The sequence below is a fragment of the Heteronotia binoei genome, chromosome 14, assembly GCF_032191835.1.
Source record: "Heteronotia binoei isolate CCM8104 ecotype False Entrance Well chromosome 14, APGP_CSIRO_Hbin_v1, whole genome shotgun sequence".
Classification (NCBI taxonomy): Eukaryota; Metazoa; Chordata; class Lepidosauria; order Squamata; family Gekkonidae; genus Heteronotia; species Heteronotia binoei.
This window is the reverse complement of record NC_083236.1, coordinates 26,187,447-26,214,550: the sequence shown is the minus strand read 5'-3', so window position 1 is coordinate 26,214,550 and position 27,104 is coordinate 26,187,447. Positions and strand designations below refer to the sequence as shown.

Genomic DNA, 27,104 nt, shown 5'->3' with positions numbered 1-27,104 from the left:
TTACACCATTCTAACCCCATGGAATTAAAAGGGTGTGACTCAGTTCAGGATGGTGCTGCTGAGGTGCCAGGCACTGGTCTTCATGGCCACAGGGATCCACAGAGGCAGCTGATGGAGACAGACATGATAGCTATTATGTACTCAACGTGAAGACAGGAAGCCAAAGCAGGGATCAAAATGGCTGCCACCAAAGCCAGTTTCCTCTGATGGGTTAATGGATGCCACCAAAGGCAAGCACACCATTGATGCAGAGACAGAAGAAGTGGCCACACACAGCTGGTTTGGGAAGATTTATTGTGGGACTCCTGACTGCAGTCAGCAGGGACTTGATTAAAAAAACCAACAGTAAACAAACACAAGAGCCAGGCACAATGGAGCAAGCAGCCTGCAGCCATAGCTGGGTGGCTTTCAGAAACACATCCTCTGCTCTGGCCCCATCTCCAATTACCTGTCAGGAGTCCTTCCCAAATAAACAGTGCCCAAGACTCCGAGGTTGTACCTGGCCAGCCTTTACTTTACATTCCAGACAAGTGCCAACAAGGTGAAGGAGAACACATCAAAAGGGCATTTGTCCCATTTGGGGTGGGAGAGGGTTCACGTGCTGACTTAAGAGTATTATCAGCTTTGAAAAAAGAAGACACACTTTCCTCTAGAGATTGCAGGCTGCATCAAGGAGTGCCAGGTTAAACAACGGATGCAAAATGCTGACAAGTGTGACAAGCTGTGGTTAGGCCCACGACATCTGGATTTGTGCCAGCAAATGGAAGCCATTCCTTACAAGTCGTACAGAAGCATTTGAGGTTACCACATCCCCAAATCTGTGGCAGGTGGCCAGAAGGGGTACCGCATGTGTTACAGCATCTGAACAACACCTTTTCCGGCAGCATCTCTGTGAAAACAATTCACACACAACCAGTAGCCAATTATGCTAAAGAACATTAGTAGAAGAAAGGGCAAATCCAGAACCAAGACTTATACAGAAGAGAATTCATCTGACTGAAAACTGCAGACAGAGTTAAAACTTCTTGAGGGAAAGGAGATTTACATTCCAAAACTTGCCATTTGCAGAACATCAGCACAATAGACACATTTTATTGTCAGGCTGTGGGAAAAGGTTTCTCCAATTATGGGAAAATAACTGAGCTGTACTCAGAACAATGTAGAATGTGCAGATTTCACACGTAGGAGGGGCCAGCTGCTAACAGCTGACCATAGCAGGATGCTTTCGCTGGCATCTCTAGGGCCAGTTCCAAGATGTTTTGTCATGATAAGCAGGGTACATGCATCCCCTCCTGGGATTCATCTGGCTGGATCCAAGCCGATGTGGGGTAATTGGTACCCTCCTCACTGTGTTACCCTAAGCAGGGGGTTCCCAACATGGTGACCCACGACATTCCTGACACCCACCAAGTGTTTATAGAAAGTCAACGGGGCCATATGGGATTCTTGCCCAGCAAGGGATGATTGGCCATGGGAGATCTGCTTCTCTGGGCAGATTAAAACATTTCAGCTGCACCTGTCCCCACAATGTTGGCTTTATTCTTTCTCACTTCTCTTTCCCAAGGTTTTCTTAACCCCTCTTTCTCCCCTACACCTGGGCATCCTCTGAGTGTCTGGCTCCTGCAACCGTCATTTCCCATCTCTGCCCTCCTTTCTGGGCATCCACAACAGAAAGAAGTACGGCTCCGAAAGAAAAATGGGAGAGAGACCCTTGTGAAGCCCACTGGCAGCCTGAAGAGTAAAGCTTCACGTTCAACAGAGATATTCCACCGTGGACAACTTGACCCCCCCCCCCCCCAGCTCAGAGCCTCTTTCAAGTGCAAAGATCTTATGGCTGTAAAGATGCACGAGAAGCTAGAAGGGCGACAGACTGTGATGCTTAGGGGAGGTGGCACCAGCACCTGTTGCTCCTTGTTATGAGAAAATGACAGAATAAATGATAAAAATAATCAGAAATCCTTAATCTGCATACCAAATACTCTTACGTGAACACATGCATGAAGCTGCCTTAGACTCAATCAGAACCTTGGTCCATCAAGGTCAGTATTGCCTACTCAGACTGGCAGCTACTCTGAAGGGTCTCAGGCAGAGGTCTTTCATATCACCTACTACCTGGTCCTTTCAACTGGACATGCTGGAGAGTGAACCTGGGACCTTCTACATGCCAAGCAGATGCTCTACCACTGAGCCATGGTCCTTTCCGCTCCTCTGGGGGCAGATGCTAAGACATTGATCTGCCTTTCTGCCGTGCAGGCCAACCCCATTGCCTATTGAGTCAAGGCGCTTCCCAAGCAGTTTGGCCAGCCTTACCACTTCTGGAATTACAGCATCTACCTGCTCAACCTACCTGTTAGAAGAGGGTTCTGGGCAAGCAAAGAGGGACAGACAGACACACTAGACCCACCAAGAGTTCTACTCTCACAACTACTGGAGCAGCTGAACATGCTGCTAGATGCACTGGCATGCATCCACTTCTGCTAGCAGAAAAGTCATTACTTTAACTAAAGTTTTAGGGTTCTCCCCCCACCCTCAAAAACAAACAAACAGCTGTGCTAAAGACAGCCCTGTTGTATCCAAAGAGCCACTTCTGTTTGAGCAAGGCACAACACTTGCATTAGAATGCTGTTCTAATTTATTTCAAAGCAGATGACAACTGATCTCACCACTGCACAAGATTCATGCCACGCTTGACGCTACCACCTGGGCAGTGATCCTTGCATTAACAGGACAAGACTTAGTTGGAGAGGAACTCTGCTGAAGTTTAGTTAGATGCATGCCTGTATCACCACAGGCTGAAGGTTACAGCCAGGTTAGCGTTTGAACCTTTCTTCACTTCTCACAGGCCTGACTCAAGTTCTGGAGTTTTACCATCTGTGTTGCAAATGAGTTTAGGGCGACAATTCCCAGTCTCAGAGGATACCCAATACACAAGTCTTGGGGTGGGAGAATTACACGCAGAGTTGATGAAGGAATGGCTCATGCGCTTGTTTTGCTGCCTGGGAGCCCCCATGTTGGCAACTTGGGGAACAATGTCCACATACCGCGTATGCACATCTATCCAGGGAATAGCTCCTGGCCCACATGTGCATATTGGGCTTTGGATTTTCAGTCCTCAAAATGAGATTCAAGCCAGGCTGAAGTCCTCCTTGGAAGAGCCATAAACCTTCTCTCTTGGAAGTCAAGCCGAGGAGCACAATCTGGCCACAATTCATTGGACACCTGCTTCCAAAATCCAGCAATTCCAAGGAGAGGGTCCCAGGAGGTAGTTATCCACCATTCATCCTACGTTTATTCCACAGGGTAGAACCAACTAGTTACTCCTGTCTCATAGCCAAGAGAGGAGAAAGAGCACAAAAGCAGAGCACTCCACAACTGGCCACAGGAGTCACAGTACATACTGAACTTGTTCTGCACTTCTAATTCCAAGGCATCCAACATTTTTGGCAAGGGCCAAGGGAATGGAAGCAGACCAACAAAGTGAGATGTGGAGAGGTAGGCAAGGAACAGTAGTCACCCAGCAAGGAAGACACCAGGACTGCCTCTCCCTTGAAAGGGCCTTCTTCCTCTGGCTTCAGGGACTTTTCCTGGAGTAGAAACGCCAACAAACTACAGGAAGCGTCTTCCAAATTTTGTTCTGCAGCTAAAAAGGCCAGAATTCTTTTTTAAAAAACAAAACAAAAACCAAGGCAAGATTTGTAGGATGCATGGCACATCTGAAGGCACCCAAAAATTCACTATGTCCCGTGCATGACAGCAACTGTAAGAAGCATCTCTATTTCCCAGGTTGATCTGGAGGGGGAGACAGTGACTAGTGCGTGAAGGCAAAGGAGGAGCCCTCTTGCCAGCAATTCATCTGGTATGAGCAACTTTGTCAGGATGCAACTTAGGAGAGCCCCCGCACAGAAAGGACAACAATGGCTCTAAAAGGGTAAAGCGTCCTCTCCTTTCCTGTCTGCTCACCACTCAGTCTTTTGCAAACAGGGAGTCACTCTGGACCATCGTGCGTTACGAGAACTCAGAACAGGGAACGAGATCCATCAGGTTATTCTCCACAAGCAGGTCAAACTTTCTAAGAGAAAGCCATGCCTTAAAACTGGAGGTCTCCAGTGGCATCCCTTGGGCAAGCCTGGTTGGTTTACAGAATGGGAGGGATCACCCACTTATCCTCCAACCGCTAAATGCCTGTGTGGATGCTGGATCTCTATGTCTACCTGCAACAGTCCTACACAGGAAGCTACAAGGCTTGCTTTGGACCTGAGGAGATGAAGTGACCAATCAGCCTAAGAGACCTTCTGAGGTCTCACAAGCCTCTCCTCCATGTGGGAGACAAGGGGAGGGAGAAAGAAAGCTCTACGGATAAACTAGCCCACTGGGAGAGACCGGGAGGTAGTGTGAGGCACATCAAGAGCGCCAGGACTGTTGGTGGACACGGTCAGGCTTCATACCCATTCCTGTAAAGACCGCTTGCAGTAGAGGAGCATGCGGGGAGTGCCCTTTCGCTGCAGCTGCACGAGGGCATAGACAAGGCCCAGGATCCCAAGCAGTAGCACCAATGGCACCATCACCATGACGATGCTCAGGGTTAGAGGATATTCGTCAATGTGTACCACAATGTCCACATCGTTGTCGCCGTGACCCTTTGCCCTGCCATCATCTGCATTGTCACCGTAAGTGTCCCCCGTATCCACTTCGTTGTCTTCCTCCTCAGGGTGAGTGTCGACACTGTAGTCTTCCTCGGTGCCACCTGGACCAATGGTCGGCCTGCCCAGATTAGGCCACCGATGACCAGGGTCAGGTGTCATAGCAACCTCTTCGTGGCATCCCATAAAGTCACGCAGGATAGACTTGGGGTAGCCCGGCACTGTTTTCAGTCTCTCGTTGTCAAACTTCCAATACTTTGTGCCTTTGTAGAAATAAGTATAGGCTGGAAAACAATGAGGAAAAAAGATGGTTAGTGACTCCAACTGTGTCCTGTTCCAATCATCAGCTAACGAACCAGTTGTCAACTTCTGCAAGTTCTTCTCCATTAAACAAGCCCAAGAGGTTAACAAGAGTCAGTTTATTAGAAAGGAGACGTGGCAGGCAGGCAGGCCTTGCTAAAATTGGCTTTGGCAGGCAAAGCCCCTCTACATATACCGTATTTTTCGGTCCATAAGGCGCTCCGACCATAGGATGCACCTTTCTCCTGGGGGGGCGATCCGCTGCCTCCGCCTCCGATCCTTCCCCCGTGCCTGCCTGCCTGGCTCCAGCTCTGCTTCTAGCAAGCGCTGGGATCGCTCCACGCTGCCCCCACCGCAAACCCAGCACTTCGCGAGCGCCGGCTGTGGAGGGGGTGGCGTGCTTCCTCCGTGCCTGTCTGCCTGGCTCCAGCTCTGATGCTTACAGCAAGGGCCAGGATCGGAGGGTGGAGGGAGCGATCCTGGCGCTTGCTTTAAGCATCAGAGCTGGAGCCAGGCAGACAGGCACGGAGGAAGCACGCTGCCCCCTCCGCAGCCGGCACTCGCGAAGCGCTGGGTTTGCGGTGGGGGCAGTGTGGAGTGATCCCAGCGCTTGCTGGAAAAAGAGCTGGTGTCAGGCAGGCAGGCGCGGGGGAAGCGCCGGGATCGGAGGCGGAGGCAGCGGATCGCCCTCCCCCCCCCCCCCCCCGGAGGAAGGTACATCCTATTGTCCCTTCGCTCCATAAGATGCACACACTTTCCCCCCCACTTTTTTGGGGGGGGAAAGTGTGTCTTATGGTCCGAAAAATACGGTACTTTATGACTGACCATTATACATTTCAAAGCTCAAAGCGCCAAAAGCAAGCATTCCCTCCCCCCAGAGTTCAGTTCCAACAGCCCCTTCTCTGCAGGTGCAAGCTATTCTCTGTGAACTAGACAACGCGACCCTGAGATGCTTTGAGACTCCTGCCATAGGGAGAAAGATACCCCATGAATGTTACCATGCAGTATGCAGACAGATAGCAAGCGAGGCACATAGCACTAAGGTTACTACAGGGCATAGTTAACTTCACGGCCTACAAAGTACAGAAAGCTTCATGACAAGAGGCACTCTTGACGCCAGTACAATCTTGCATTCTATCACCGCTTTGCTTCCATGGTCCAGGATTGCATGTGTCCTGAACTGATTACACCCTGTGTTCTGTAGCCTGAATAAATTCTCTGAAGAACAGTCATTCACATGATATTTTGCATAAGATTTGCAGAGGTTAGTCCAAGGCCTGTTACACTGGGGCTGATTCCGCATTAGCCTTTGCTCCGGCTCCAGCGCTGTGTTTCCCCCGGGGCAGATGTTGGTTTCCACATATCTTGACCTGGGGCGTCAGTTTGACCCGCCTCCGATGCAGTGTCGCCTCTAATTTAGGAGATTGGCAAAATGCGAGAAGTTTATTTTTGATGTGGTTCCGGGGCTCACAATTTATGTGCGGAACTCACGCCAATGCGCTGTCAAACTTCTCGCATCAGTAGAACACACCCACATAACTCCACGCCCATGATTCCGCCAGGAGGCAAACGCCAAATGCGGAATCAGCCTGGTTGTTCTTTCCTTGTCAGGTTGTAAACCACAACTGGGTCTTGCCTTGACCTAAGACAGGTCAAAACTGTGGAGCCACTAGAGTTTGTTTGTGAAAAGACAAGGAGACAGAGAAAACAGAGTGGTGGAGAAAGGCAAACAGAGAAAAAAGAGAAAGAAAAGGAGGGGGAGGGACATCAGCAGAATTGGGCGCCCTTTGCAGGTGGGTCCAAAGATGGGTTCCAAGTTAAATCCAGTGAGATTTTGCTAATCACAACTGGTTTAAGTCCAGTTGCTCTAACTGAGGGACAATTCACTTCAGCCAAAGTATGGAACAGCTGTTCATTAATGCCCTCTGAAGCAAATGCTTTCCTGTCAAAAAGTTCTGCTTGAGTCTTCTTCAGCAAGGCTTCTATATTAACCCAAGCTGTGGTGTTACACCAAATACCCTTACATTCTCTGCTAAGGATGCAGATTTGAATGGTAAATTCCAAAATTATGTCTAAAGATCAGCAATTTCATGGAAGATTTTTCAAAAACTCTCATGGCAGCTAAATTTAAATTCCTCAGGCAGGTCAGAAACTTTTATCTTTCATCCCCCCCTTTCTTGCAAAGCTCTGTGGATCCCTCTCCTAAAATACAAACGTGGTTGTGGGTCTCTCCCTAACTTCTTCCATGAAGGAAATGGAGGAGTCTGCTTTGCTTCTATCCTGCTCCCTGAACTTACTTGGGTACTCCGTTTACAACTGTCACGGGCTTGTTTGCATCCAGATTCCAGATTCTGCTGTACATTAACAATAATAATAATTTTGTAAGTTATTATTAGCTTTGATCTTACACTTTGCTTTTGTTACTTTAGGTTGATGACTACCAGTGTTTGTCTTTGTCTACGTACTTGCGTCAGAGCTCAGGAAGGCTCCCTTGGGAGTGTGGGGGATTCCGGCCCATATGCTGATTTTCTTTGGGTAGCCTGGGTCCATACTGTGCCTCTCCTCATTGAAGCGCCAGTACCTAGGTGAGAGCAAGGGCTAAGATGAAAGCATGCATTCCCAAGAGCCCAGGGAACACTAAGACAGGTTCAGGGCCCACAAGAGGCATCATTGTCATTATTTTACTATGGTTGGGAACAGAAATACCTATTTCATTTGCAGCCTGATTGGCTCAGCCCCAAGTGTTTTCCCACCAAAGCCCAAAATTGCTTGGCTTCAGAGGCCAAGCCATACCAAACAATGTTGGATTATTCTTTGAGCCCTGCAGCTGAGAGCTCCCTTAGCACCCCTTACTGTCGTTCTGCATCCTTGTCTACTACAGGCTCCTGCTTCGATTCATACTGTAGCTTCTAAGTCACAGAAGCCTCCGGTCACCAGTAGCAACTATTAAAATCTTGGTTCTCGCTGCCAGTGACTTCTCTTCCCTGCCCCAGGCATTTACCAAAGAGTAGCAGGTGTGCAGGCTCCCTCCTTGGCTACAACAGACAACTGCTACAGGCACTCAAAGGCTTCTGGGCCCCTAGGATTTACTGTGCAAAACTAATCCCAATATTCTTCATCTGCTGCTTTCTCTGTGCCTTCAGAATGGTGTTACCCATGTTTGGGCATGAACATACACACACACCAGCTTTAGCAAAGCACATATTTGGGATTAGTTGTGTGATAGCTACAAGGAACTCCTTGGAGGAAGGAGCCTTGCATTCTTTTTTTCCATAAACTCTGGCGCTCACCTTCTCCTGCTCCACTCCAGCCTCATTTGGCTTGAATCCTACTCCTTAGCTTGGATGGTTCACCCCAAACCTTATCTTTACGCCTTCAAAATGAGCCCCTTAGCTAAGACCTACCTGCAATCTCTCTCTTCTGCCTGCCAGTTACGCACCTGTCCCCTTGGAAGAAGTAGGTGTGCCCTGTGGGCTCCCACCAGATGGCAGTGTCAACTCTGCCGTATGGCATGCCCAGTCCATAGCTAGTCAGGGGCTGTGGGTAACCCGGTTCCAAGTTTGCCTCGCGGAAAAGCCAGTACTGATCCCCTGAAGACAGGACACAGAAGGATGTCAGGTTGAAGCTAGCAGCACTTCCATGTGCTACACAATTCTTGGAGGTCCACATTGCCTAGTTGTGCCAGGCTACTGACCTAGTGCCCAAGAGGCTCTCAGGAACCGAGAGGCAGGACAAGAAAAAAGCTGCTGGTCCCAGTTGCTGGTGGGAGCTGGCCTTTTTCTTGCTTGAGGTTCAGTCTGCCCAAACCTCACTCTACTTCAAAACAGACATGTCACACCTCTCCTGTGAGAGAGATGCATCTCTGCAGATAGCTGTGGGCAGTTTTGTGGTGTGCTGGCACCAGGGAAAGGTTAAAGAAACTATGTCCTTGCAGGCTCAAGTTTGGAGGAGCGAGATTTTAGCAAAACTCCACATGATAACATCCTGTGTGCTTTTCTTTTTAACTTTCAATCCCTACCCAAGACCTCCTCACCTTTAAAGAACACAAACCGCCCGTCATGCCTCTCATATGCGGCATCGATATTCCCTGGGAGGCCTCTCCAGAAGTGTCCAATCGGCATAGGGTAGTTGACCAGTACCCGGTTGTAGCGAACACGCCAGAACCAACGGCCCTTTGGGGAGGGAGAATAAGGCACCTCAGTCTCAGTTCTCCAGCCTCTGGGTTTATCCTGACCCCAGCGGAACACAGGAGGCTCAACCATGGCAACAAGTAAGACTCACCCCCCTCACTCCATTTCCCACCCCAGGGAACTGCTGTACCCCTTTAATAGTTCCACTTCCAGTACCCCTGGAGGGCAGCAGGAGAAGGTGGTGTCAGGTTGCAGGCAACTTCTAGCAAATTTTAAAAATGTAATTTTCACAGAGGCTTAATCTAGTTTTACCATGTTGTGTTTTGCTGCATATTATTTTCTATCGCTTGTAACGGCCATTGGCCTTGTGCAATCAAATCGAACTGAACTGTAAATTCTACATTATCTTGCTAAAGAGGCCATCAGATAGTCTCAGTTCTGCAAAAAGGAACTACCACTGCAATACCCTGATGCAAGAAATCTACGTAGCACACTGGCTTTTAACAAAGTATAAGGAAGATTAGAATAAATTCACAATGAGACCCAGCATGTAAAGAAAATTAAAGGAAAGCAATATGCAATTTTTTTAAAAGTAGCATAAATAAAAATCCATCAATACTCCCAGTCAGTCATTAGGCTTCCTTTTTGGTTATTCAGAGGCTGAGAAACTGCTATTAGCTTGGAGTTTTAGAGCTACCAGGATGTATTTGTATTTAGCAATAGCAAGAGTAACAGAGCTTTCATTCCCAGACAGGAGATATGGTAAATGATTTAAGCTTATTGTTGGGAAATACTGCAAGGAAAGGGGTTATTGAAGAAGCTATGAAATTGCCATAGTTTGCATTTATACATATATATATGAAATACACACACACAAGTTTTGAGCAGTTGAGACTCACTGTAAATAGAACTATGTTATGCGGATCAAATTAAATCTCACTGCTTTTTGCTTCCCAAACCTGGAAATAAGTTTTCCTTCCACACATCCTTGCTGGGCTCAAAGAATAAAATGTAAAGTCAGAACATCATTTAGAGTGTGTGAGTGACTGATGCATAGATCATGAATTGGACAGTGGCCCTAGAACAACCCAACTTCTAATACCAGAACACTAAGATTTTCACATTTAATGGAGAATTAGCAGGTGTTTGGGCAGACCTTAGTTTGGGCCAAGAAAAAGGAGAGGGAGGAAGTTCTCTATGCTCGTTTTGAGCTAGGTTGGCTTGAGTCGCAGTTCCTCCAACACTGAATGCACCAGGTTACCCCAGGGCTTCCTTTTGCTTCAAGAGCTGCCTGCAGAAAAAGTAGGCTTTCAAGGTCCATGTTGGAGAGATGCTGTCTTTATCCCCTGGGAATGTGTCTCCAGATTCCTCACCTGGAGATGCAATATGGAGTCTGTGCCATAATGACTCTGTAACCCTCCTGCTGTTGGCAATCAAGCTTCCACGTTAGGTCACCAGAGGAGGAGGGAGAAAGCTACAAAGGTCTCTGCTGCATCTGCTCAGAGGAAGAAGCCCTGCTCTGAAGAGAATGTCTATTGAGTGGAGGTTGGAAACCAATTTCTGAAAGGGAGGAAGGCATTTTACCACACCTTGGAGGTGGATTAGCAGTCAAAGCAGTAAGGCAAGGGGGTCTTGGAGTCTGGGGAAGGGGAGTGCACTGAATCATCTGTCAACCAGCTGAGTGTTATATTTTGGATGGGTTTTGTAATCTGCCTGGAGGGCCATATCAGCTGGATACAGAAGAGGCTGCCTTTTAAAATAAAGCTGCCAACCCCATCCCCAAATTTGGTGTGACAACCCTCTTTATTTATACTCATGGGCCCTCATCTTGATGCTTTGAGCTTCCGAGTCAACAAGGGTAACTGGGCAGAAGAAGGCATACCTTGAAGACAAACATCTCCCCACGCAGCTCTGTCACCACATCAAAGTCCCCATCACAGATGCTGGGCTCCGACTGGTCTGGGTTACCCGGCCTGGGAGGCCAATCTGGCTTGCCGGGTGGTGGCCTAGAGGTCCTCTGCTCTGGCTTCCTAGGCATCCCAGTAGGAAACGGTCTGGTGGGCTGTGGCTGTCCCCCTGGAGATACAGTGATTGGGGGAGAAATCGCTAGGCATCAGGGACTGTCACCTGCCAGAGGGCAAGGAAGGGCAATGCTCACACACATTGGTACAACCAAAAGTGGTTTCAGGAGTCAAACTGGCACACACATGACTAATCTACATGGTTGAATGTTTAGAGGTCTGTCCCTAAGAAGGATTAACTCAAAAAAGGAGAGGGAGAGGCAGGGAAAATTATTGCAAGATCCTCATCCAGTTCCAGAGGCTCATCAGAACACAAGTACACACCTCTCAGGTTTTTTTTTTTATACTTTAAATTTTTTATTAATTTTTCAACCAAAACCAACAATCAAATACACACTCAACAACAAATCTCTCAGGTTTTTTGACTTGAATATAAATGAGGAGTCAGTATTTTGCGGTAGAAACCCCTTGATTAGACCAACATTGTGAAACTGTCAAAATCAAAGGAGAGCTAAATAGGATTTGCAGTGGCTAGAGGGTGGGCTTTACATAGTTCCAACTCCCCCCCCCTTGACTATGTAAAACAAACATACAGGACTAGGCTGCACCTTTCCCCTCATAACTATGCAGTGAAAAGGGCTAAAGACTTAATGTCTACAAATTTAAAACCTGGGAGATTATAAATCATTGAAAACTATAGTGATCTAGCAATTCTCATTTTTTTTAATCCTCCCAAAGCCCTCCAGTGTCTGTGTGCAGAATGGCAGCAGTAGGGGCTAAGAAAATGGCACTGATGTGGGTAAGGCCTGCAAAAATGCACACCTTCCTGCCCACAAGGTATCCAGAAGTGCTTTGACTGCTCTTCATCTGAAATGATCATACGAAACCAACTTAGGGAACAGCTGTGGCAAAGCTAGGGGAAAATACAGAAGCAGGACAAATAGAGGATGTCATAATGTGGATGCTCCTGAAAACAGCACTGCTGTAAGGAAGACAAAGTGGAGTCAACATCTTTGTGGAAACAGAGCAGAAGACACAGCACCTGGGGTTCCCAGGGAGTTCCAACACTTCTTTCAAAACTAAACACAGACAAGCATTTCAGGGCACTGCCTTCAAAGACAAAGCCTGGCAACTTCCAGAATAAGCTATTTTATACTAAACAATGTACTAAGATGCTGCTTTGAAGTTTTTTTTCCCCCCTCTCCCACTCAGAAAGGGAGAGGGCCATCCCACATGATGCCCCAAGGACATTAACAGCTGGCACTCGCCATAATAATATGTATTATTAAAGGCACTCACCGTAGAGTTGCTGGATGCCACGGTGGTCGTCATCCGGCAGCTGGAAATTCTCTGTGTCCATCCACTGGTAAAAAGGTGCCATGATGGCACTAGGGTTGCTGGAATGTTCCAGGCCCAAAGAATGACCCAGTTCATGGACAGCTACCAGGAAGAGATTGTTTCCTTCTGGAAAGAGATAAGGGAGGTCTCCTGAATTCAAAACACTTCCACCCTGCTTCTCAGAATTATGGGGGACATGGGAAAGGAATTTAATCTAATCAAGCCAAAACCAAGACCAGTCAATAGTGAGCCCCTCCTAAAGTTAACTTCTACTGTATCATAAGCAGGAAAGGAATCTGACCAATAATATAGATGAAAAAGCAAAATGGCTTAAGTCTTCCATACAAAACAATACTCTGTGTAGCTCTCATTGCAACAGAATCTGTGTATGTCTGGCTCCTCTGTACTTTCCTTGTCTTAGCTTCTTGTCATCGGTATTTCCCCCACTCAATTCGAGGACTTTAAAAAAAAGTACTTGATGGATTGTTAGAGCAATATACTGTTATAATGATCTACAGTTTACTAGCTATATTCTCAGTTTTGATTTTTAAAAAGTTTCTAGCCCTTTTCATTGTGGAGTTATATGGGAAAGCTGTAGGCTGCATGTCTTCTATTTAGCACCTTTCCCCTTATAACTTCACAATGAAAAGACTTAGAAGCTTACATTTTCCCAAAAAAATGAAAGTTGGGAACCTGTACATTATTGTAATAAATTATTATGATGTTAGTGATCTAGCAATTTCTGCTCTAAAAAAAGGCCTACAGTCTCTAATATGTGTGAGGGAATGGTGGCGATGGGGGCTAAGATAAAGAAAACAGCGCCATTGTGGGTAGGACCTGCAATGCATGCACTTTCCAATCACTTTGAGAGTGGTCTTTGCAAAAAAGATCATACTCAACTGCATTTGAGAAAGATCATAGCAAAGCAGGAGAAAACATGGAAGCAGGATTAATAGAGGAAGATATTGTGTGCTCCTGAAAATAGCAATGCACTAAAGAAACCAAAGAGGAGGAGGAGTTGATGGTGATGTTGGATTTATATCCCGCTCTATACTCTGAACCTCAGAGTCTCAGAGCAGTCACAATCTCCTTTACCTCATCCCCCCAACAGACATCCTGTGAGGTAGGTGGGGCTGAGAGAGCTTTTACAGCAGCTGCCCTTTCAAGCACAACTCCTACAAGAGCTATAGCTGACCCAAGGCCATTCCAGCATGTGGAAGAGTGGGGAATCAAACCCAGTTCTCCCAGATAAGAGTCTGCTCACTTAACCACTACACCAAACTGGCTCTCTCAAAAATAAAATGAAAACCCAGGAATGACCTAGAAAAGGATCTCTTGCCAATTTCAAAGATGATGGGAACAGCTGATCTCCAGCTTGATACAAGAAAAAGCTCAGGGACACTTTAAAGATGAAGAATATTTATTTCAACGTGAGTTTTTGTGAATTACAGCTCACTTCTACGAATATGTCAAAGGAAAACATATCGGGAGTTCTTATGGAGAAGATTACAAGGAGGAGAGAGGAGTTGAGGCAGAGAGGTTTGGTGCCAGTTCCGTCATGAATCTTCCAAGAGTAGATTCTCAATGTAAGGTGGGGGTGGGGGGGAAGAAGAGGTTGGGATTCCCCAACCTTACTGAACCTCTGGGCACCTTCAGAGTTCTGACACATGATACCGGAATGGCTACTGCAGGAGGCAAAGCCAATCACAGACTATCTGGGAGTGATGTCATGTATAACTCTAATAGTAACTCTTTAACATTTCGGGCTGACCTCCAGTGACCGATCAGAAGCCCTGCCCAGCAAAAGCCCACCCACTTTCTGGAAACATTCAACGGGTGCCATGACACCAATGGGCACCATTTTGGGGAGTCCTGGAATATGCCCACATATCTTCAAAGCTTTATGATGCTTTCTTACCCAACACATCCCTGTTCTCAAGCATCCATGGCTCATCCAAATCGAAGTGCACGTCTCCTCCCAAACCAGTACTTGGGAAGAATGCATGTGCCAAGAAGCCCCCGGTACCATCAAAAGGAGAGCTGTCGCCATGGAACCCAGAGGCAAACAGCACCATGATGTCAGCTTCCTTCCTCCTCTTGTAACGGATTTCGTCATATGGGATCTCTTGGAAGACAAGTGGGATCACTTGCTCCCACACTCGGATGGCTCGGCGGATGGCGCTGTAAGAATGGAAGCGACCCACCTTCTCTGTGTAGTTCTGGATGCTAGAAGCAAAAGAAGAAAAGGACACTCTGTTGTGTATTATTGCTGGCAAATGGAAGACAGGAGGAAGGCTGTTCCCCTGAGGTCTCACCTTGCCCCTTGAGATTTTCCTTTCTTGTACCTCAATCTGTGCATGTACATATATACAACACCATCAGCATCACCTTTCCCCCCAGGGCAGAGGGCTCAACTGATGCAGCAGACTCTTGCCTATGATGGGTGGCCTTTATGGTCTTACACTGGGCGGCCTTTATGGTCTTATACAGCTTCTGGGAGAAAATATTCTTCCACAGAAATCCAGGCGTCTGGAAAACTAGCAGAGGCAGAACCAACAATTGTATTGCCAAAGAATAATTTCTTTTCCTCAGATGTGATGACTGGAATGAATACTATGCGGTACATCCATTTAAAATGCCAGGCAAACATTCTCAGCTCACTCCAGGTTTCAGTTCTTTATAGATGTCTGTAGCCCTCAGGGCTACAAAGAAGAAGTCTGAAAGCTCTTAAGAGCTACCTGCCAAAACTCTGGTAGTTTTCAGCACAGCTGCCATCTGTAAGTGGACGGCATTCTGCTCCTAATCCCAGCTACCACCAATTTCATTTTCCCTTCATAATGCCATCCTTCCCTCCCTGCCTAATGCGGTCCCATCTTTCCCAAAGTACTCTGCAAAATCCCTGATACTGAAAGTTTAAAAAACAACTGAAGAAATCTAGGCAAAACCACACCACGTAATCTATTTCAAGTACAAAGTTTGGACATTTGTGACTCTCCTCAGTCCAGTCCCTCCTGGAGTCAGACTTCTAAAAGCAGCCTAAGAAAACAATCCTTCTTCAGGCTTGGATGGCAGGTAGGATTGCCAGCGCTGGGTTGGGAAATACTTGGAGATTTTGGGGGTGGAGCCTGTGAAGGGCAGAGTTTGAAGAGGGGAGGTACTTCAACGTGGCATAAAGCCATTGAGTCCACCTTCCTAAGCAGCCATTTTCTCCAGGTGAACTGCTCTCTGTTGCCTGGAGATCTATTATAATAGCAGGACCTCTCCAGCTACCATTTAGAGGTAGGCAACCCTTACGGCAGGACATACCTAAAGGTCAGAATCTCCTGGTTCCACTTGCGTCCAGTCAGTGCATATCGCTTGCGCCGCATGTTGGCTTTGACCTGAGTTCCAATCTTATCAGGGACTCCACAGCGAGGCCTCCTCATCCACCTGCAAGCCATAGCAGCCAGTGAGCAGAGAACAGATGAGAGGGGCTAGGGAGCCAGGAGGCTAAGCCCCCTACAACTAAAAGCCAAGCAGGAAATCACACATTATTGCTTCAGCCCTTCAGAATGTGCTAAAGAGGCAGGGAGAACTCAGCACACCAGAAGATGGTATCATCATCTTTTGCTTTTCACATCAGTAAGGCCTTGATGTATTCTCCGAATATGCTCCCTGGGGTTATGTTGGCAGGCTGGGGGTGGGGTGGGGGGAGAAATCCATCACAAGCATTTCTGCTGAAGTGTCTGTCAACTAAAACATAAGCTCGTGAATACAGATGCATTGCCAAAGGCTGAAATCCATATGCCTGTCCCAGCAAGACTGTGCAGTGAAGAATCTCATTCAGATCCTCAAAAATATCAGCAAAATTTGGAGGGAATGAAAATCCGTTATTTAAGTCCAGAGTGCGAGTTCTACCTCACCATTGGGCTGAACCCCATAGAAGACTTCTGCATCTGCAACAGTCCTTGTGCAAGTAGAAGCGCCGGAGTTAACTCTTTACAGTTTGATTTGTGCTAACTGAAAACAATTTTACCCCTCCTACCTTTTCCCATCAGTGCAAGACAAAACACAAAGTATTTCTTCTGATACAATTTAAGTAAAATTATGGGACTGTTGCATGTTGCATCATTCCCTAGGGCACATGGTTATTTCACTAGAAACCATATTAAAACATTATTTATTAGTATTTTTCTTATAATTTATTTATTTTTGCCGTTGAGTCACAGGTGACTTACAGTAACTTCATAGAAGTTTTCAAGGCAAAGGAGATTCAAAGGTGGTTCGCTACTACCTGCACCCACCTCACAACCTGTTATTCCTAGGAGGTCTCCCATCCAAATACTAGCCAGGGCTGACCCTGCTAAACTTCTGAGATCTGATGAGACTGAACTAGCCTGGCTATCCAGGTGGTAGGGCATCATTTAGTTACACCCTGTCTTTCTTTGCAGTGTGGATCCAAAGTCGCTTACACCATTGTCCTCCTTTAGTCCTCACAACTACCCTGTGAGGTAGGTTAGCCTGAGAGTACATAACTGGGTCAAAGGTCACCCAGCAAGCTTCCATGGCAGAATGGAGATTCGAACCCTGAGCTCCCAGATCCTAGTCTGGCACCATAGCTACTAAAGTGCTACATGCTGCTGCAGTTCTTGTGCAAGCTGAAGTGCACTAGACGCATTTTCCTTTCCGCCCATGCACTGTGGGATCCAACCCATATGTTTTCATGAGCCTCCAGTCTCTCAAGAACCATGCCACTGTTGTTTTGTGTGGGAACTCCTGTCTAACAAGGTTTCTTGTAGAAAAGACCACTTTCTCCAGCTGGCAGAACAAATGTTGTCCCCCACCCACCCCGCCCATCCAGGCATCTGGCAGCAAGCAGGGCAACAGTCATCTAAGACTTCATATTTCTGTGAATTTCACTGGTATCAGCTAAAATTGTTGTAAAGCTATCCGTGTGAAATCACTCACAGCTCTGAATGTACACAGCAGGGAAGCAAATGGGACAATTCCCCCCTACTCATTATCTAAGCCATCTCTGGGAGCTCAGAAGAGAACCATTTCTGGAGGCTTTAACTCCCCACTGGCACCTCAGGGTCTTGACAGAGGCCCTCAGGGGAGAGCTGGTGCATGTTATTCTGAAGCAACTCCTCCTATCCTTTTTACACTTTTATAAATTGCTTCTTTATTTTCTTTTTTTGCAGTGAAAAGTTTTTTTGGGGGGGCAGAATAGAGAATTACTGATGCTCAGTTCCCATCTTCCTTGAACAAGGACTCTGTGGATTTCTGTTCTGGTTAACTGGAAGTACATAACTTTTTCCAACTTGAAATGTTAGCACCTCATTTATATGCAACAGCTGCAAAATATCAAGGCTGTTAAGAATACTAAGCCTTGGAGATGCAAGATCCAAGCATAGGATTTAATGGACATCTTGTATGGATACTGAGATACAAGCCTCGAATTCGAATCGAAATAAACAATTATTAAAAGTTACTATTATTTTAGTGACGGAATCACGTCCCATTTACGGAAAACCTTTTTATGCTGATATGTGGACTTTAACTCAGATTTAACTTTGTCACAAAGCTCTTTAATGCCCTTTGAAAATGACATGCTGTTTCTTTAAATTGATATTTTTTTATGAAGCACCTGAAGGTCTACCATTATTCAAGTTCACTTGAACTCTGGCATGAGGTAAATATTTAACTGTGCTACTTGGCTTTAACTTCTGTCGTTACCTCAACTTAACTGGAATTCCAGCACAGAGCACCTTAACATTTATTGCAGTTTTCTGAACATAATTAACGCTATTGTATAAAGTGCTTCAACATTATTTGAATTTAAATGGATTTAACTGTAATCCCAACACAAAACACTTTGATATATATTGAAAAGGACACTGCTGTTTTAACAGTTTGTATATTTCACATAGTATAACATACTTGTGGGAAATAAAATTATAAAAATATATAGAAATTAAGATCCAGAGATAAATAAATGGTTCTGAAATTCCAAAACCTTAAAAAGATTAAGAGATTTAGTAGAAATTCTAGTGGCAGAAAAAAAAAAGTTACAGATAGGATTAGCAGGTGTTTCAACATTTTAGAGAGAGGACTGTGATACACACGAAAAAAAGAATTAATGAAAAAGCTTAAAAAGATCAAAAGAAAAGGGATGATGTGTCTTGATTGTACCAAATTCCCTGATATAGCGAGAAAAGGAGAAGAATGTGGATGTTGCTGAAAATAAAGGCGCTCAATATTAATGTTAAAAGGCAAAGGCAATTTAGAAAGAAAGCAAAAATTGTTTTCTTTCAAGAAACTCATTACATAGCACTAGGGATTAATGGGATAAAACAAGAATTAGAAATGCATGCTTTTTTCAGCAAAGATTATAGTCACTTTATTTAAAAATGTCCTATAAAATAGACAAACAATACTTGAACAAACAGGCTGGTGGGGTTGATGGTGAAAGCGGAGTACAGGTTTCCATTTATAGGCTAATGTTAATCAGAATCACTTTTTAAATGATTTTGAGAGTTCTTTAATAAGATTCCAGTTTTGCTGTTTCAGGTGCTTTCAAGATATGATGACAGAATGTGAATAATCTTAAAATTAAGCAATAGTTGGCATGTTTTATGTCATCTTTGAGGAAATTATACTTTTTAATTGTCTGCTCAGCTTTTCATTGAAGAATTTAGAATGCATTATATATTGAAGACTATCAAAAGTGTTGAAATTTGAATCTGAGTTCTGGCACATCACACAACGACAACAGTACATTTTATGAGCTAAACAAAACAGATTACAGAGACTAGATCATTTTTATTGACCAATAAGGAGGAAACAGAAGAACAATGAAGGAAGAGATTAGGTCTGTTTTCTGATCAACATTACACTCAAAGTTTATATTTTCACAGTGTAGGAAATATTTAAAAAATTTATTAGAGGATACACATCTCTTGTAGCTTTGAAGGGAGAAAATAAAGAGAACATGGTATACCAAATTTAAGAACTGGAAAATAAGAATAAAAACAAAGGTTAACGAAAAAAATCTCAATAGGATGAAAATTTTATAGAGACCAATTAAAGTTATTGAAAATCATTAGCCTCTGCAAAAAAAATTCAAATATGGAAGCAAATATGTCAAATTATCACTCAGCATAAAACTATTAAACACAAATTGTTACTCCCATCAAAGCAGCCACAAACATCAAGGCACAGCAAGATGATAAAAATTGAGCTTGAAACATTCCTAATTAACAAGTAACAAATTAACAAAGATATTTATTTACAATATTTATAGCTGGACTTTTCCAAACCACAGACTCAAAGTACAATTATCAGCGATAAAAGTAAGAATCAGCAATAAAAACCTCTTCACATCTGAAGCCAGAAACACAAAGCCACACAGCAACACCAATGCATCTGAACCCCACTAAAAGCCCTAACAAACAAAAAAGCTTTTTATTCCATCCAAAGGCAGTGATTCGCAGACTTTCTGAAGAGGGATCCACTTTTATTGTACTTCTCAGGGGCCTTTGCAAAACTAACTCTATGTTATGTTCCCCCTTCCCAAGAAAGAGGACAGAATCTCACAGCTAACCCGAGGAGTGTAAGCAGTATACAGGTATAAATTCCATTTTTTCAAAGAATTGATGAGAATGATTAATTGCTAAGCACTAACATAAGCCAAGAAACCAGAAGGCCCATAATGGATGGGAAGTACAAGAAAGGGTGCATTACCTCCAGATATATGCATTACTTTTAGATTCAAGATTTGAGTCTAGTAACACCTTACAGACCAATAAGATTTCCTGTATCTGACAAAGGAAGCTTTGGCTCTTAAAAGCTTATGCCGTGGAAATATTGTATAACTTTTAGGGATGAGCTGCTAAGTGTACTGACCTGGGTAATGCAAAAGAAAAAAAAACCCCTCTCCCACTCCATGGAAAACAACTGCTATAAATGCCTAACAAAGCGAAGGATTTGTCAAGTGAGAAATCACACTAGCCAATAACCTTCCTTATTCCAGACAACAAAATAATGATGCTTATCATGGCATACAGTTTTATATTGCATTCCAGACATCAGCGAGGTTGATGGAAGGTAATATAGACTTTGGTATGGCAAAGCAGACCCGATTAAATATCAACTTTTTTAGATGCTGAGGAAAGCAGGTTTTTCTTAAATCTGTTCTAGAAAAAGACAGACACTACTATGGCATTTTGTTTCTGGGTTATTATGTTTTATAAGGATGTAAAACATGAAATACATTGAAAGTTAATGAAGTGTCTGAAAAGAGGAATCAGTAATGTCTGTTGCCCTTGATATTCTTTATAATATTTATGAACAGTTTTGTGAATGCAATCTGTAGAGAGAAAGATGTAAATGCTATTCAATTAGGGCTCAAAGAACTACAGATTATGCTATATATGTGATGCTGCATTAAATGTAATTGATCCTGTGACTTATTTAGGGGACATAAAAGAGTCAAAGCTCCCTTCATCAGATACAGGAAATCATATTCATCTATAAGGTGCTACTAGACACAAATCTTGAATCTAAAAGTAATGCATATATAGAGACAACAAAAGTACTGCAAAAGTTCTATTTAAATGATAAAAGATTTCAAGAACTAATAAAAGCACTCGGATTAAAAGTATGCAGAAGTGATATCCCCAAATATTTGTTCACATTGGGTTGGATTTTCCAGTGGTGGAAGATCCTTTCCTCAGTGCAACAAAACCTTCCTGCCTCCTTCCCACCATGGTGCAGCCCACTGATCTCCCCAAAATGCCGCTCCTGGTGGACAAGGGACCCTCAAGAACGGCATGAGGGGCAAATCTGGGATTGGCAGAAAAAACACTTCTCCTTCTGTTAGTTGAAAATTAAGTCTAGTTCCAACCCACTGCTGTGCAGCAAGATGCCAGGGGATGTTTGAGTGGACAAAGCCAGATAACAAAGTCTCTTTTCTTAATGCATGAGTAGGATGGAATTGGGCTTCCTTTGAAAAATTTACCAGGGGTAGGCAAAAAAACCTGAAGGAAAATCAGTATCATAAGAAAAGGCAAATGTTTCAATTTTAAAAATATTTTTACACAGGGATTGGTCTCAGCTGCCTCTAAATGTCAGTGTTCTTCAGTTTTCCTAAAAAGGGTTGATGATTTCTGCTAGTTCGCACCCTCCTGCTGCAGCTGAATGAGCCTTCCAAATTTTGCTCCTGGGAAAGTCAGCCTAGTGGGGTCTGCTGTAGGGGGTCTACAAATGCTCTGAAATCTTTGGAATGTGGCTGGCTATATAATACAGAATACAAACAAAAGGGATACCCACCAAGATAACTTATTATAACTTATTATGATTTATAAATTTGTATTGTTCTTATTGATTTGGTTTTAACTGTTGTTTCATACTGTTTTTAGTATGTCGTGATCCGCCCTAAGCCCGTTTTGGGAAAAGGCAGAATATAAATGGCCTAAATAAATAAATAAAAGGTTTGATTTGAAATAATAATGATGCTGATTATTATTGTGGTTAATGTTATTAAAAAAGGATCATAACAGTTGGCAAGTTTAAAATGGGATAACTTTCACATAAAACGTGAGGCAGAGAAGGAATAGTGACACAATTTCTTCACATAATGCTTAATAAACTGGTGCCGTGAGGCACTTTCACTAGTTAGATGGCTAACAGGGGAATAGAAAAAAATCATGGAAGAAAGTTTCTTTCGGTGATTCTTAGCCCTGATGGCTATCAAGAACTTCCAGGTTCAGAGGTAGTCTATCTGTGAACATCAGTTACTGAAGAATAACAATAGTTGGCATTCTTGTCTCAGTTCCCTGCCTATAGGTTTCCCACTGATAGGAACAGAACATGATATTATTCTGGTCCAGTCTAGTAAGGCCATTCCCACATCCTTAAAAGTGGGGGCAGAATAACAGAAAAAGGCAAACAGCAAATCCAGAAGGTACAAGAGTGAGGACCCTTCCCTACTCCATCTCACCCTTCTGGGCCTTCTCCTGTTCCTCAGCTTCCCCCAAAAGACAGGTGCCTTGTACCACAGGAGGCTAGATTCAGCCCCCACCACCCCCGCCCTTTGCCAGGTGCCCAAGGAACAGCTTACGCTTTCGTCTCTTTGTCCAGGACTCCTGTCACAGTGATGCCATAGAAGCTCTGCATCTCAGACACAGCAGAGGAGAGGATCTGAGCCGAGCGCAAAGTGGACATCTGGCGGGTAGATGGCGGGAGGTAGCCGTAAGACTGCAGCCAGGCCTGCAGGGAAGCATTTGGATTGTAATGCAAAGCAGAAGAATAAGGTTGATATCAGCTATGACACCAAATAGCAAGAACATGTGGAACAAAACCAAATGGCTAAAAATGTTAAATTTCCTGCAAGGTACTTTGGGTCGGGGAATCCTTTCCTAAGAAAGCTTGAAAGTTGCCAGGAAGGACTTAGGCGTGTTAACCCAGGAGAGGACTAGGAAGCGACAACAGCCCTGGGGCTAGCCAAACTGAGACCGATTTCCCACTCATCTTATGCAGCTCTCAGGTTCCTCTTCTCAGCAGGGCTTCCTTCCGATTTCACACTATTACCCCGGGGGGGCTGCAGCTAGCTTCGGCTTTTTCATGCCACAAACAGAAACCTCTAAAAACCAGTTTCTGTTTGAAGCATGAAAAAGCCCATGCTAGCTGCAGCCCTGGGGCAGATAGTGTGAAATTAGAAGGAAGCCCCACTGAGAAGAGGAACGTGTGAGCGGTGTAAGGTGAGTGGGAAATCGGTCTGAGTGACCTTGGGCAGCACTATGAGCCCATGTGAACCTCAGGGGTCACTCAGTTCAGTGGGGCAAAGAATGAGTATTAGTTCAACAACCACTTCCTCCTGAAAATTGGCAGCACAGCAAGACACTAGTCCCTATTGCCAAGGAAGGATCTGGGCTACATGCCCCTGAATGCCAGAGCTTGGTTATGCCTGGTCTTGGACACCAGTGGTGTACTAGGAAACTTCATTGTAAGTTAAATGGGGCGCAGTAGGCCCCTGGGGAAATCCCACACTGAGCAAAGGCACGGCGAAGGGAAATATGCCCTAACAGCACGCATAGATTTCCCAGAGGCAGCACGATATAACAGCCCAGTCCAAAGGCACAATGCTTCCGTTCAGGAACCCGAACTGTGAGCTGGGTGCGCCGCCAAGCCACACTTGAATGGGACATGCTTCTGCCAATAGGCAACTCCAAGTGTTGACGAGGGTAATTTTAGATCTCGGGCTGGAAACAAGCACTTTCCCAAGGGCTAAAGAATTACTTCCTGAGGCGTATTTAGTTCCACGGCCATTTCTGGCCCAACAGGCTTCGCCGGAAAACCCCATGAAAAGGGGTGTGTGCATGTGTGTGCTTTACACAATCTTAAAAAAAAAAAAAACACCCAAAAGTCTCACATTTACCAGCTGGCTTGCTAGGCAGCACTGCTAGCTGAGCAGGCCTTGCCCCTCTCCTTTACAGTCGACCAGATGTGCGCTGAAAGGTACCTCCACCAATTTCTTAAACTCAGTTCTCAGACTCAACAACTGAGCTGAGCTTCAACAACTGAAGCAGAGATATCTGCCTGCTTCAGCTACTCAAACGTTTTCCGGAGCCCTGTGATGCTACTGTGCACCTGCAGCAGGGGAGGCAAGAATCCCTCAGGCCCTCTCGCCCTGTACCTGCCCTGCCCGACAGCGCCCGGTACTGAAAACCTCAGCTGAACCCCTGACAGCAGCAGCCCTGGACACCCCCCCCCCCAAGCAGTACTCCTTGCTCTAGCCATCCAGGTTGAGCTGGGAATACGCTCGCTCAATCAGGCCGGCCTCTGCCAGACAGCACCACCAGGGCTTTTCCTTTGCTCCTTCCTGGTCCCTAACCGAGGACACCGCGAGGGAAGAGAGCTCCGGCTCCCATTGGAAGCCATCCAGGGAAAAGGAGAATCGCCCTCCCCACCAGCAACCCTCGGAGCAGAACCTCTGGCCAGAGCTGGCCACCCCCAAGAACATCCCCGGGCAGGCGTCTTCCCTATTTCCTTGCTACCCGGATCAGCAATAAATCCGAGGTGGAGGGGCGCAGCAGGTGTTTCATGGACAGGTGGGGAGCGATCCGAAGCGGCTCTTTGAGATCTCCACGCGGACTTTGCACGGTCGGGTGTTGCCGTGGGAGGCGCACAACAATATTTGTTTTGCCTTCCTGCCAAGCCCCAACCTGCCACCTGCCAGCCCGCCTCCCCGGGCAAAGGGCGCCGCCGACTTCTGGCCTGGCAACCCCCCCCCCCCCCCCCGTGCAGTCCAGGACCCTGGCCCCGCGTTTGCCTTCCACAAGCGGGAAGCAGCGAGCTTCGCTGCCCCAACTCCTAGCCAAGCGCACGAGTTGGAGCCGCCTGGCACCCGGGGCCTTTGAGGACAGACAGGCAAGCAAGCAGCACGGTGTCCTCCCGCCGCATGCAAAACCTGGCCGGTGCGAACCTCCAGCTTGCAGCCGGGGGGTGGAAAGGGGCGGACACGAGCGGCGAATCTTTGCAGCCGGCGGCAAGGACGCGATGGCGGCTTTGGCAGGACACCCGAGGGGCTCCTGCCCGCCCCCGCCGGGCCCTACCTCTGCGTCCACTTCGCCCGGGGTTGGCCTCTCCGAGGCCCGCGTCACGGCCAGAGCCAGCAGCGGCAACAGCGACGGCAGCGCCCAGCCCCAGCAGCCGCTTCTGCCCCGCCGCTCCATCGCCCAACGTCGACTCACGCCTGGCCCGGCTTCCTCTCTCTAAGCGACGCCGGCTCCCTTCAGCCGCCACCGCCGCAGCAGCACGGCCATGGCCCGGAGGCGGAGTGGGCTGCGGCGGGCGACCGCCTTTGTCTGGCGGCTTCGGGCTCCTCCAAACTCAGTCCAGCGACCGCCCCAGCCAGCCAGCCAGCCCAGGCAAGGCTCCGCCCCGACCGGCCCCGCCGTGTCCTACAGGGCAGCTTCGTTGAACGACCAATGGCGCAGCTTGCTGGCCGCACCGCGCATTGCCGGGCCGCCTCCTTCTGGCGGGCTTGCTTCCCGAACGCGCCAAAGGGCGCCACGTGTTGGGTGTGGGGCCACAGGCCGCTGTGTCCCTCAGAGGGTGGGAGCCCGAAGCCAGAGGGGCACCGGCGATGTGTGGGGGGTTAGTATTAAATAGCACCTCGCCTTAGGCGGCCCCCCTGTCGCGCTCATCCTTCTACCCAACCCCAGGACGTGAAGAGCTAGGTTCTTCACCCCTAGGGCTGCCAGCCTGCCAACCTCCAAGTGGTGGCAAGGAGAGAAGCTAAGCTTCCGTGTATACTGTCTAGAATGATACTACTACTAAGAATTTCGTAATCAAGTACAGACAATAGAAAAATCTTAAATACTGATTATTAAATCACAATATGCATTCAGGCAAAAATACCAACAGAACAGTACATTTTAAGGGAAAGCAACAGTCAATTCTAATTCAGGTAAGTCCAAATTTCTTTTCTTCCTAGCTTGACTGTTCGTTTCTCCCACTTAGTGTAGATATTGAGATGTTAAGGATGCAGGGAAAATATGCTGCAGTCCAAAAGAAGGTTCTTCAATGTGCAATAATTTCCAATATTCCCTGTTCAGGCTCTGTAAGCTAAATGGACCTCCCGGGATGTTTAGACCTCACTTTCACCCAAAAGGGCTTTATCCAAGCTTTAACATGTCAGTACTCTTCCAGCTGATCCAGTTTCAAACTCTTACACTTCCCATCAAGGTTTCAAGAAATTGGACTAACGTGTTGAACTGTGACCTGTATGAGAATTGACTGTTACTTTCCCTTTAAAACGTACTGTTGGTGTTTTTGTATGGATGCATATTGTGATTTAATAATAGGTATTTAAGATTTTTCTATTTCTATTGTCTGCTGGATTAAGAAATTCTTATTAGTAGTATCTATACAGTATACACGGAAGCTTAGCTTCTCTCCTTGCCATGTCTATCTGTGGATCTCACTTTGGTTGTCAACCTCCAAGTGGTGTCTAGAGATCACGCAGAATCACAACAGAACTCCACAGAGATCCGTTCCCCCGAAGAAAATGGCTGCTTTGGGGAGTGAACCCCATCTAGAATTACCAGTTCTGGGTTGGAAAATACCTAAAGAAGATGGGAGGGGAGCCTGAGGGAGGGTGGAGCTTGGGGAGAGACTTCAGTGGGACATAATGCCATAAACTCCACCTTGCAAAATGGCCATTTTCTTCAGGTGAATGATTCTTTTGTGGCTTGGAGATCACCTGCAATGGCAGGAGATCTCCAGCCACCATCTGGAGGCTGGCAACCCTAGCATACCCCACTGAGGTCCTTCCCCTCCCCAAACCCGGCTCCCCTCCCAAATTTTCAGAAATTGCCCAACCCAGAGTTGGCAACTATATTCACCCCCCTCCCCCAATGGCTGCTGTACCCAACCTAGCTGGTCACCTGGGGCTTGGAAAAGGGGGCACATCCTTAACAGCTCACCTCTCCCTGCTGATGTGATAAACCACACAGTTGGGCTCCACAAAGGCCAGGGAGATGGGAAAACAAACAACTGAGCAGAAAGGGGACATCAGCTCTGCTGACTGAGGCCTTGGGCCCTTGCACAACCTTCCACAGGCCTCTTGCACGCAGCTCTTCAGCTCCAATATATGTGGCTGGCTTCATCGCTGGGGCAGATGAAAGCCACAC

At 46.2% G+C, this 27,104-nt stretch overlaps 1 protein-coding gene across 1 annotated transcript; it reads right to left on the bottom strand.

Annotated features, from left to right (window-relative positions):
- Nucleotides 1-277: 277 nt before the first annotated feature.
- MMP15 (matrix metallopeptidase 15) lies at nt 278-25,142 on the bottom strand. Its single transcript, XM_060254477.1, has 10 exons — nt 25,023-25,142; nt 22,529-22,677; nt 15,736-15,858; nt 14,348-14,655; nt 12,388-12,555; nt 10,953-11,152; nt 8,974-9,112; nt 8,380-8,530; nt 7,406-7,521; nt 278-4,924 (listed from the first exon to the last, which is right to left on the bottom strand). The coding sequence occupies exons 1-10, from the start codon at nt 25,140-25,142 to the stop codon at nt 4,440-4,442; spliced, it is 1,959 nt and encodes a 652-aa protein (XP_060110460.1). The 3' UTR covers nt 278-4,439.
- Between the last annotated feature and the right edge of the window lie 1,962 nt (nt 25,143-27,104).

Excerpts from the sequence above, each read along its gene's own strand:
- MMP15 (XM_060254477.1), bottom strand. The coding sequence starts at position 25,142 with ATGGAGCGGCGGGGCAGAAGCGGCTGCTGGGGCTGGGCGCTGCCGTCG. Across the intron at positions 8,531-8,973 it reads GCGGTTTGTGTTCTTTAAAG|GGGATCAGTACTGGCTTTTC; the intron begins GTGAGGAGGTCT and ends TCCTGTCTTCAG. Across the intron at positions 4,925-7,405 it reads CTTCCTGAGCTCTGACGCAA|CCTATACTTATTTCTACAAA; the intron begins GTACGTAGACAA and ends ATTGTTTTCCAG.